Below are 12,430 nucleotides of genomic sequence, written 5' to 3'. Positions count from 1 at the left end.
GTATTAGGGTTGGGTGTAGGGTATGGGTTGGGGTTGGGGTTGGGGGTGGTTACAGTGGGGGGGGGGGGCACACTCAAGCCTTACCCATGTTCAGGGTGACGGTGATGATGTTCAGGCTCATGGTGGAGTCTGTGATGCTGCTGAACGAAGAGGACTGCAGAGGGAAGAGACCATCGGAGAGACTTAACGCACCCGTCTACACACAGCCTCACATCCGCCAACGAGCGAACACAGAGCCGGCCGCTAACCGCTGTCACGCCAGGACGGCCCGCGCGGTGAGGAGGGCGCGCCCCCCGAAACGAGCGGCGGGCCTCGCCGAAAACTCACCCGGTCGATTTTGGGCACTTTGTGCCGCCGGCGCCTCCGCTTGTGCCTCCTCATGAGCTGGGAGGAGGAGCTCTGCTCCGTGGAGCTGCTGAGCCTGGAGAAGGAGCGCAGGAGGAGTCAGTGGCCACGCCCGTTTGCACACCCAAAAATCAGCCGGATCACTTCAACCTGGACCCTGCCGTCTCATTACATTACATTACATTACATTGCATTACATTACATTACATTACAGGCATTTAGCAGACGCTCTTATTCAGTGACTTGCACAACTTTTACACAGCATTTTATAGAGCTGGATATATAATGAAGCAATGTACCTTGCTGGAAGGTACAACGGCAGTGTCCTACCCAGAAATCGAACTGATGACCATTCGGTCACAAGCCCAGTTCCTTACCCACCATGCTACACTGCCGAGCTACCCAATCAGGAAACTGGAAAAGGTTTTTTCGACTAACCTCCTCCTCCGTGCTTCCTAACTGGCGGGTTTGGGTTTTTTAGAGCGAAAGAGGGGCGCGGTGCTGACCTGCTGGCGTCCTCCTCTTCCTCGCTGTCGATGAAGGAGCTGGACTCCAGCTCGCTGCTCATCATGGAGGCGCTGTCGCAGCCCATGGCGGAGTCGCGCGCCGGGCGGTCCGTCTTGGAGTGGCCATTCACCCGAGGGACTGGGGGAGATCACACAACACACACACACGCACACACACACAACATCATTAGGTCCCGAATCTTCCAGCTACAGGGCTCACACACACACAACCCACACGCGCACGCGCACGCGCACGCGCACGCACACGCACACGCACGCACGCACGCACGCACGCACACACGCACACACACACACACACACACACACACACACACACACACACACACACACACACGCACACACACACACACACACACACAACATCATTAGGTCCCGAGTCTTCCAGCTACAGGGCTCACACACACACACAACCCACACGCACACACACACACACACATTGACATTGGGTCCCGACTCTCCCAGCTACAGGGTTTCAACTAGAGGGGAAAGGCTACTAGGCCAAACTAGCAGATCAGAAAAAGGATCGAGGTTGGACAAAAAGAAAGGTTAAACAGTCCCCTGGCTGGTTGTATGAGACAGTAAAATCCATGGATGTGGAGGCTGATGTCCATTCCAGCAAGGTTCACTTTGTCCAACTAAACACCCTCCCGGGAGTTCATTCTCAAATAAATACCAACTACTGCTCTAACATTTCCACTCACACATAACCATTAGCTATAACTTAGGAGAAAAGCCATCTGCACCCTAAGAACCTACAGCAATGCTGAGCGATGAAATAAATCCAGAGAATATATTAAAGTGGAGATATATATATATATAGAGAGAGATTTAGTAAAAAGGCCAGGGCAGAGAGAGAGAGAGAGAGAGAGAGAGATATGAGGGACTCGTCTTGAAAGGGATAAGGATTTATATTGCACATTAAAATAAAAATTAAAAATGCTACATCAAAAGAAAAGTGGCTTTTCAGCCATAACCCATTTCATACCCCAAATTTCATATTAAATATTGAAAAGGATGTACTGTTGGAAAAGGAAAAATAAAACAGTTGGTCCACAGGAGCTTGTTCTCTCCCTGTGAGCCTGATCCTTTCTGAGTGGTGACAGCTAAGCCCGCCTCCTGCTCCGGGTTCACGCTCTCTGACAGCCGAACCCGTCACACACACCGCCCAAACCCCCCCCCCCTCCCCCGCCCCCCCTCTCCGGGTACCTACAGCTCCGTGGGCGTGGCTGAGTCTCAGGGTGGCACCGGATTGGCTGGAAGGCTCTGACAAGCCGGTGAGGTCGGTGGGAGCCCTGCTGGGCCTGGGGTCTCCGCGTGCGGCCGAAACACTCCAAAAGCGTGGGGGTACCCATAATGCCTCTCTCCGCACCCCCCCGCCCTGCCCCCCACCCCCACTTTCGGCCCTACAATGAACCGTCGTCACGCTCACTCACTGCAGTCCCAGGGCGATGCTCAGCCACACACAGGCACAACCCACCCCATCCCAGCATGTTTGAAACACAAGACACAACGGCTGTCCACACACACACATGCACACGTTCGCACACGCAAACACACACACGCAAAACACACACACACACGTATACGAGCACACACACACAAACACACACACACACCCAAGCACACACACTCAAGTAAACACGCACACACGCAAACACACACACACACACACGCACACAGATGTGCGAGCAGCAGCAGTCCTCTTAATGGCCGTGCTGTAAAGCGCACATCCGACACATCCCGACAGACCCCTGCCCTCTCACAGCGACTGTCCTAGCGACCGAGCGGAGAGCGGGCAACCACAGGTCAGCCACCGGCTCCGACGCTCCTCTACAACGACAACAGGAAGAAAAGCAGAGGGGCAGAGGGAGAAGGAGAGGGAGAAGGAGGAGGGGGAGATAATGACAGGGAGAGAGGGAGGGAAAGGGAGAGAGAGGAGGTGTAACGCACTCATTTGCATCCGATCGTTTGTTTTCTCGCCCGAACGGGTTTCGGAAATGTGTCTCATTTAAGCTGAGGAAAATGGCTGCTCGCAAAATGATTCATTCAAATGTGCGCACAGCTGGCATGCATCCGAAAGGCCTAGAAAATGCACTTGGATTTTTTTTTCCGGTAACGCAACTCAATAGCCGCACAGAACACTGTCAGGAAGAGCCATTCATTACAGAAAAATATTGCAGACACAGCAACGGAATCGCACTGGAAGTGCTCAATAAATCATATTCATTTGTGGAGACTTGCAACAGCATAAGGCCATTCAAGGACCAACACAGCCATTTTGAGCAAAAGAATATCAAATAAGTGCCAATTTTCGGTTGGGATTCGATGGCATTTCATCATGCCTTTTTCTAATCTATGGGGAAAAGCCAAAATTTGCATTAAGAACCCATGAACGCGATAGAACCCGGCATTATATTTGATTATTTATTTTCTTGTATGACACCTACATCCAGGACAACATGCATTACATTTTGCATGCACATATTTACTGAATATTTCCTGAAGCTATTCACACTAAGTGCCTTACACAGGAGCACAGGCCTGATTTACCAAGCTATCAAAAACAAGCTACAGACTGTATTCCACTTGCTATTTACAATACTTACTTTTACATAATATATACCGTGGAACAATGGAATTCCAAAGAAGCAATTAACTCAAAATATAACTGCAAAGTAAAACCTATGCCTACGTCACTCTAAGCAGGCTGTAACATGTAATGATTGCTTTGTGGGAGTTAACGTGTTAATTGTGCTTCTGACACATATTCTACCAATTCAAATCGAGCATTTTCCTTTGTTCTGGAACATCTGGCTGATAAAAAAAGGCTAGTGGTAGAAGTGTCATCCTGGTTTCTTTTAACAAACATTAGTGTGTTTTGTAAACGAAAGCCCAGAATTCTGTTTTATCAAACCCGTTTAAAATTTGAATGAACGCGAAGGCCTGAGCTAGACGACAGTCTAAACATTCCCGCCTACTGACCAACTGACATACAGCAGCTTCCATACAGCCGAATATACATATACTTAAGCAATTTAGATTAATCACCTTCTGTTCTCGCGGGCACAACTGTAGTGCCACACCTGAGATTCAAACCTGTACCCGTCAGATTTCTAGTCAATACATATTACTGACCCAATAATCTACATCCAAACCGAAGAAGGAGAATATATTCGTTAATATAGCCTAGTTCGTTGGAAACACTATTTAAATTTAAATAGCTCATTTAAATTTTAAAAAGTTATAAGCGAGAACTAGGCTACTAATGCGTTAGAATCATATCCGACAAATGGACAATTGGTGTAGTTCAGATACACAGGAAATCCATATAAATTATCCTGCAACGTACTCCAGCAATATACGCAAACAGGTTAGATTTCCATACATATTGCATAGAAGAAAAAAAAAATATATATAGATATTTTAAGTGAACTTCATTGTTAAGATAAAAGTAGCAACTCTGAACAGTTTAACACCCCCCCGATTTGAGTAATATATTTTGCACTTCCCTTTTCTTATTTGCAATTACAAATCACTCACTAATTTTACCGTAAAGCACCCCTGTGGCAGCGCCTTGTAATAAGCGCTATAAATACATGGCACAGAAACGACTGAATTAATGAAGCTATATTCATTTACACAAGCGAATTAAAACAGTCGATTATAAAGCTCACAGACGTTTGTAAGTTGCAAAAAATGCAGGATCAGCAGACACTGATGTCAGACAATATTACTTTTTAACTGCAGGATAACTGGCAAATATAGCCTACAATAACATTTAATTGGTGCTTAAGACAGTGCTGCACTTATATATTTTAATAACAATAACGGTCCGGGAATACCGAGTCAGTACCACATAAGGTCTCCTGGCGTTTGTGGGACATGGGAGGTGGAGCGCTTATGGAACCGAACATAATGCAGATTCATCCTAAGGTTATTTTCACATAAAACCCTCTTAATTCGCACCTCAGAAAATCCGCTTATGGGTTTATATAAGGAATTATCTTTCTTAATACAGCAATGTCCTGCAAGCTTAAAAAAAATAAGAAAAAGAAAAAATAGCCTAAACAACAAAACGGACATCTGGCCGGACAAAAACGGATATAATTCATAAAAAAATAGGCTGCTACACTGTAGAACGGGTTAATACAATGACAGCGGACGTTATTGTTAAATAGTCAAGTCATGTCCACACTTTAAAGCATGCAGCTCCAATGCAATCGCTACTTATCCAAGTATTTTGCACATCTGTCCCACTTACAGCATACTGTAATAATAACCAAGGAGGAAACCCGCTTTCATTCTTCACCAAGCATCACGTTGTGCTAAAACAAATAGCACTCCCTTCATATAAAGCATCCCGACATCTGCAGTCTCCTCTCCATCGCAGCTGAATCTATCAAACATCACAGTCCGTGGAAACAAACCCAGTCTTACCTCAAACGAAGCCAGCGGATTCTACAACTATCCAGAAGCGCTGCGCTTAAAATCTGTTCTCACGCACAGGCTCGGGAGCGTGCTCGGGTGCCCCCGCCACCCATCGCTCGCCCACACTCGGAATAAGCTTTGACTTTCAGACCAATAGCACACTGCCATTTCGTTTCGCGAGACTCGGGAGCGCGCCGCAGCAGAGCGCGGATGTCACGGTCTGCGAACAGGAAAGATCAACCTCCGCCGCAGGTGCTCGTGCCAACAGGTGATTTATAGATTAAGGCTCGCCGGCGGCCGTGAAACTGAGAGCATTATTTTTCTGCCCTCTCCCAGTTTCCTACTCGACACCCACACAAATGCCGCGCAACGGTCTTGGAAGGACACCAAACATCCCGTTCTGAGGAGATAAACCATATCCTCAGAGAATTCTCTCAGAAAGAAAAATGTGTCAGATTGGTACCGGTACATACACAAACCCTAGAATTTTCCTGATGTGAGCAGTTGTGTTTCCAACGGCGCTTCAATTATGGCATTATACATCCTACAATTAAGTTACTGAAACGCAAGAGGGAGGAATTCTTGGCGCTTAAACTACGTTCATTTTATTGTAGCAAGTAAAACATAAAAAAGACAGACAGTGGTTAATGGGACACATTATATTTAATAGCCAATCTAACACAATGTAGCTTTGTTGTCTGCAACACTTTTATATGGAAATACTTTACCACAAAACAGCGGAGTTGTTTTTTCTCATAGAAAGGATCAAGCAATAGATTGCAAGCAACCTCATTCTGTGTTCCATTATGGTATACCAGTGCATTATTCAAGCATGGCCATTTCCCAATGCTTTGCTTAATGCTTAAACCACCAGATTTAGTGGGCTGGACAGAGTTATTAGTCAAAATGGCCTGTCAGTCATCTTTCAACAGATCAGTAAACAGGCTGTTTTTGCCTCCTGGCCCTGAATCAACTGTACATGAGCAAGCAGCCAAACCACGCATTATTTCTCCCTTCTGAAATATGAAAGATTTACAAACCAGAGGCTTTACCGTACCATGGCAAATACGGTGTTTCACCATCACGGTCACCACCAGCAGCCCAACTGCACCAGGTCCTAACTATTGCCAAAAGCTTCTGTACTAGTCCAGGTGGTTTTCTGTTGCCTGATAATAAAATGAACTCCAAGGGTTTACGTTGGTCCAACAGAGACGCAATATAACGTATCGAAATCAATTCACCGCCGAACAAGTTTTTGCAGAAAACCTTTCGCCGGGCTGCTCATATCGAGTGTCAGTTAATCTACAGCCCCCCAAGTCATGCAAAAGATAAGAGTTCCATGTTACCAGCAGCAAGTTCTCACCTGACCAGACTGACATTCAATCCAATTACCCCCTTCCTGCTATAACACCTCTATTCTTTTTGACATGCCTATGATACATCATTTATGACTTCTTGTTACCTACGTTATGATTTTGATACATCGAGGACAGATTGTATTTACGGTGCCGTATTTTTAGTTAATTTACAGAAACTCAGCAACCGTCTGCACGTGCTGCTTTGTCATTTTCACACAATGTTCTCCATTACATTACATTACATTACAGGCATTTAGCAGACGCTCTTATCCAGAGCGACTTACACAACTTTTACATAGCATTTTTACATTGTATCCATTTATACAGCTGGATATATACTGAAGCAATGCAGGTTAAGTACCTTGCTCAAGGGTACAACGGCAGTGTCCTTACCTGGGAATCGAACCTACGACCTTTCGGTTACAAGTCTAGTTCCTTACCCACTGTGCTACACTCCGTCCTCTCCATGACTATCATGTTCACCATCGGGCTACTGTTCCTCACTGATGGGCACCCCTTCTGTCTTTACTGGTAGGACGAGCAGTGTCCCGGCAAAACCTTTTAGACCTACATTTTGTTTTTAGATGACCCAATTGAAATATTACAGGACATGCGAATCAGTACATTATATCCCAGTAGTGTGTGTGTGCGCGTGTGCTGATGAATGTGCACGAGTGTGTGTGAGCGCGTGTGTGCTAGCTGATAAATGTATCCAAGAGCATATGTGTGTTTGCTGTGCCTGTGGGTGTGTGTGTGTGTGCGCGTGTGTTTTCTGATGAATGTGCCTGTGTGTGTGTGTGTGTGTGTGTTTTCTGATGAATGTGCCTGTGAGTGTGTTTGCTGATGAATGTGCCCCTGAGTGTGTGTGTGTGTGTGTGTGTACATTTGCTGATGAATGTATCTATGAGCGTGTGTGTAATCGCTGATGAACTCGGCTGTGGGTGTGTCTGTGTGTGACCGCACCGACCGAAAGTAATCGGAAACGAGATGCAGTCACGTTGAACATAAAACTGACCCAGCGTTCACTGGTTATGCTGAATATTACTCAATAAACAATTCAGAGACCTCAACTTTTCTCATGAGCGAACCACTTCTAGGACAGACCCACCCTCTTACCCACATCTCATACACACACACTGAGGTTTAAAAACATACACAGCACTATAAGCCATCATCTTATTCCAACAGACCTAATCACTCAGCCACATAAACGTGTAGGATTTTTCCAAGGGCTAATCTTCTTCTGAAGTAATAAAGCAATGTCGAAATTCATTTTAACATGCACTGTAATCCCCTTTTTCCGTTCTACTCTAGAAGCAAGGCATAAACAGCCATCTGGGAGATGTGTACAAACACAGCGCCCCGCGGAATATTTAGAAACTGTGAGCCCCCCCCCCCCCACAAGCCCCCTTTCGTTTCTTTAATTTTTATTTATTTATTTATTTACTTATTTTTAACTCGTTTTTTTCTGGTACCGCATTCGCTATTTTTACCGTATTTTTTCGCGAGCGAGTCACGGGAGGGCGAGACTCGAGTGTGAATTCACCCGCTTCTCGGGCGCCGCGAGGGCCCCCGTTTCCCGCCATGCCGTGTTAATTAGCGCCATCGCGGCGGCGGAGACCGGCGGCCTGCCCGCCAGCGGGGGGGGGGGCGAGGAGGAGGAGGGGCGGCCCGGGTGGTGATAATTACCCCGTTCCGCACCTCGATGGCAGGGGCTCCGCTCTCTGACAGAGACGCAGCCGTTCAGCCTGTCAAAGACGGCTCCCTCTTGACACATTAACTTCCATTTCCCCCCGGAGCCAATCCCAATGCAACCCCCACCCCCTCTGACACCCCCACCCCCAAACCCCTCACACCCCCCCCACCCTCACTCCATCAAACTCAGGGTGGGGGGCTGAGATGTTGTGACAGCTCACAGATCATTAGCGAGAGGAAAACGGGGGTGGGGGGTCTGTGGGAGAGCTGGCTCCATTTACCCAGATAAATAAACAGGGTAACTCCGCAGTTTGCAGGCTCTCCCACGGCTTGCCTGTAAACTGTAGGCCCGCGGTCGCTCAGCTCAGGGATTTTGGGCGCTCACGCCCAGCTGGTTTCCCATCTTTGAAGCCCTGTACTCTCAGAGCTGGGGAGGGACAGAAGCCAGCCCCCCCCCCCTCAGTCAGTCATGGGGAGGGATTTGTTGAATCAGCTGGTTCACTGCCGGGCAGCATGGGAAGAGAGCTGAGATCATGGCTGTTCCGGGACCGTGGGGGGGGGGGGGGGGGCAGGGCGCATGGGGGGGGGGGGTGACTAACCACTGCTGCACAGTATAAGCGATCAGCCAATGTGTGCTTATTTTCATCAGCAAGGTCAGAGGTCACTCGAAGACAGAAGTGCGTGGTTGGCAATGGACACCTTTGATACAGTTCCACTGCGACAGGCTCCAACACAGGCCCTTACAGAGAGGGCATTAATACCCTGGTGTCCACTGGTCTTCATGGAATTCAGTACTAAATTATTTAATTGGATCTCCATTCATTGCATGGCTATCTGAATCGCCTGTTGTTTTAGGTGTTGGTCAGTCAGTTCTAGGCCAGCGAGCATCTCTAAGAGCCCACTCGTTACACACACAGATGGCAGGGACTGAGGATGGACATCGCAGCCACGGTACAAAGACTCAAAGACTCAGAGCAAACCACATACTGGCAATCCCAGCACTGGCAGCATTCTGAATCCGGGCAAAGTCACACAGCTGCCCGCGGAGAAACGCCAGCCACGGCCCGCCAGAATAACCAACACAGACTGCCCGAAAAACACAGAACCCCCTTCGATCTACAGCACGCTCTGTGCCATTCACAGGGTTAAATGACCTCATCACCTGCGGCCCACCGCCCTTAACCTTCGAGACGGCGCAGAGCTCCTGAACACAGCCGCGGCCGAGTCTGCGTCAGACTGCGTCTCAGTCGAACACAAACAAGCCACATAATTACACAGAGGGGGGAAACAACTGGAGAGCGTGTCAAAATCCATGCTTACTTCCTGAAACCGACGCGCTTAAATAGAACTGCAAGCTCCATCTGGAAGTGAGCATATATACATATATATATAAAACGCACAGAGACCGAGATGGAGAACGACGGAGGAAGACCCACGTTGGGGAGCGCGCAGCCCCAACATCCGGAGGCGGGTGAGAGGGATCACATGTCAAACATCCGCGCGGGCGGATTCCAGAAAAACGCACGCGCGCTGGTCGCGTTCCAAATCCAGTCTCCCGATCCCCCGTTCCCCTCCGCGATGCTGATCCCAGGTCAGCCCCGGGGAATGCCGGCAGACAGACCGCAGCTACGGTGTGCCCTCCCCTCCTGATCTGAGATCAGTGCGCTTCTGAGAGAGGAGGTTAGGAACCAAATCGCTGAAGCAACGGGATAACAGAGCCGCTGCTTCACACACCACACTAATGAGCTCGCGCATGCAGGTACACACACACACACACACACGCACGCACAAGCCCATGTATGTACACACATATACACACACACACACACGCACAAGCCCACGTATGTACACACATATATACACACACACACACATGCCCACGTGAGTGCACACATATATACATACACACACACACGCACACACACGCACGCACAAGCCCATGTATGTACACACATATACACACACACACACACGCACAAGCCCACGTATGTACACACATATATACACACACACACACATGCCCACGTGAGTGCACACATATATACATACACACACACACGCACAAGCCCACGTATGTACACACATATATACACACACACACATGCCCATGTGAGCGCACACATATACACACACACACACACACACACACACACACACACACATATATACATACACACACACAGGCGCACACACATATGTCCACGTGCACGCACACACACATTACATCTCACACATACACCCACACATACACACGCACACACACTTATACGCACACACACAGACCACTGTTCATCAGGACCACATCACTCCGCTCCAGTAATACGCTCCAGGCTCCAGGTTTTTCATGTCTCCACTCACCCATTCTCACCTGCAAGCCTGTTACCCCCCCCCCCCCCAATAATCACTCATCTCCGCTTCCTCATTAAGACAGGCTAATTAATGAGTCCCGTGGTAATGAGGGGCCTGAGCACAGAAACTACAGAGCAGGCAGCCGGAAGGAGAGCTGGAACAAGAGAGGGGGATGGGAGTGGGTTGGGCTGTGTGTGTGCGTGTGTGTGTGTGTGTTAGTGAGTGAGTGAGTGGGTGAGATATAATGCGTGTGTGTGTGTGTGTGTGTGAGTGAGTGAGTGTACACACATACACAGAGGGGGATGGCAGTGTACATATCGGTGTGTGTGCGTGAGTGTGTGAGTTTGCAAGTGTGTGTTGGTGTGTGTGTGAGAGAGAGAGAGAGAGAGTACTGCTGGCTTTAATACTGCAGGGCTCTTTGGTATTAGTATCCGCATCTGCGACCTCCTCATCCTACACAAGGAAATGGTAAATGAATGAGACGAACTGCACCATGTTATTATATAATCAACATGGCGGCTGTCATCACTCCTGAGTGTAATGAAAGGGTACTGGGATGCCACTTTAAACACAGCCTGGCACAGCCATTAACATGAACGCTTCTGTCCTTTGTGTTCACATATATTTATGTATATTTATGTATAAATGCACACCACACAAGCGTCCACACATTCTTGGCCTTTCACCACACACACACATACATGCACGCACGCACACACACAAGCGCACACACACACGCACGCATACACACAAGCACACACGCGCGCGCGCGCGCACACACACACACACGTGCGCACATGCACAAGTACATACAAAAATACAGAAAGACACGCACACACACACAGTACTTCAGATATGCACACACACCCAACCCTTATCAAGAAATACATATCGCTTTATAAAAACTGGTACTGTTGACAAAATAAGCAACATAAAACACTGAATTCAGTAACAGCTGAGAGAAACAGTGCAATAAAAACAAAGAACTGCCTTTTTTCCCCACCAGTGATGATCCTGCATCAGATCCCTCACAGAAGCCCAGGGTAGCCAGGAGTGTTTTTTTCCAACGAGTTCATCGAAGTATTGGAAGAGCTCACAGGGAGGGAACAAGCCTTGGTCTTTCTGAGCGACCTTACCTGATTGGGACCATTCGTGTGTGTTTCAGGGCACGAGTGCGTGTTTGCAGTTGAAATAACAAACCGTTAAAAAAAACTGAGAAGCTGACATGAGTCTCCTTTCTGTGAGTGTCAGTCCACTGCAGTTTAAAACCTCTCAACACAGCAATCATCAAATCCCCCCCTCCAAAATCCAAAAGAACGAAACCAACAATAATCCCCAAACCACAAGAAGGTCAGCCTTTGTCTCCTAAATCTCTCTCCACTGTGGCAGTCACGTAAAAAAATGAAAAGAAGACAAAGAGAAATGATCAGAAGAGAACACACAGACACACACACACACACAGTCTCGGGGGGGGGGTTGAGCTCTAAAATAACAGAAAAGGCAAATCAAGGACTTTCTGAAGCCCTCCTGTAAAAATGACAGAATGTGTTTTTGGGAATTGTGTCTGTAACCTGTCACCTGTCATCCAACTGCTCCGCCCCCTTCTCATGACCGCAGTCAGCAGGAGCTGCACACGGGGGGGGGGGGGGGGGCGAAGGTGCTTCCTAAACCCTCAGTCAGACCCTGAAACTCCTCTGCAACCTAAGTAGCAGCTGCAGGAGGTTACAT

General features: G+C 48.0%; 2 protein-coding genes across 5 annotated transcripts in view; both read right to left on the bottom strand.

Moving 5' to 3' along the window:
• LOC135238574 (matrix remodeling-associated protein 8-like) overlaps positions 1 to 12,430 on the bottom strand; it is a 249,684-nt gene that overhangs the window by 188,708 nt on the left and 48,546 nt on the right. The window lies entirely within an intron of this gene.
• The window catches only part of LOC135237696 (segment polarity protein dishevelled homolog DVL-1-like), a 52,372-nt gene that overhangs the window by 14,705 nt on the left and 25,237 nt on the right, over positions 1 to 12,430 (bottom strand). For 3 of the 4 annotated variants that reach the window (XM_064305063.1, XM_064305065.1, XM_064305062.1), the window contains exons 5-7: positions 852 to 990; positions 328 to 421; positions 85 to 154 (exon numbers count right to left, since the gene is read on the bottom strand). In XM_064305063.1, coding sequence (XP_064161133.1) covers positions 85 to 154; positions 328 to 421; positions 852 to 990 — 303 coding nt within the window. Of the gene's footprint in view, positions 1 to 84; positions 155 to 327; positions 422 to 851; positions 991 to 2,082; positions 2,703 to 5,309; positions 6,885 to 12,430 lie in introns of those variants that run through there. The other variant, XM_064305064.1, reaches the window with a different exon arrangement.

The sequence above is a fragment of the Anguilla rostrata genome, chromosome 13, assembly GCF_018555375.3.
Source record: "Anguilla rostrata isolate EN2019 chromosome 13, ASM1855537v3, whole genome shotgun sequence".
Taxonomy (NCBI): Eukaryota; Metazoa; Chordata; class Actinopteri; order Anguilliformes; family Anguillidae; genus Anguilla; species Anguilla rostrata.
This window is presented reverse-complemented; position numbering and strand designations above follow the sequence as displayed.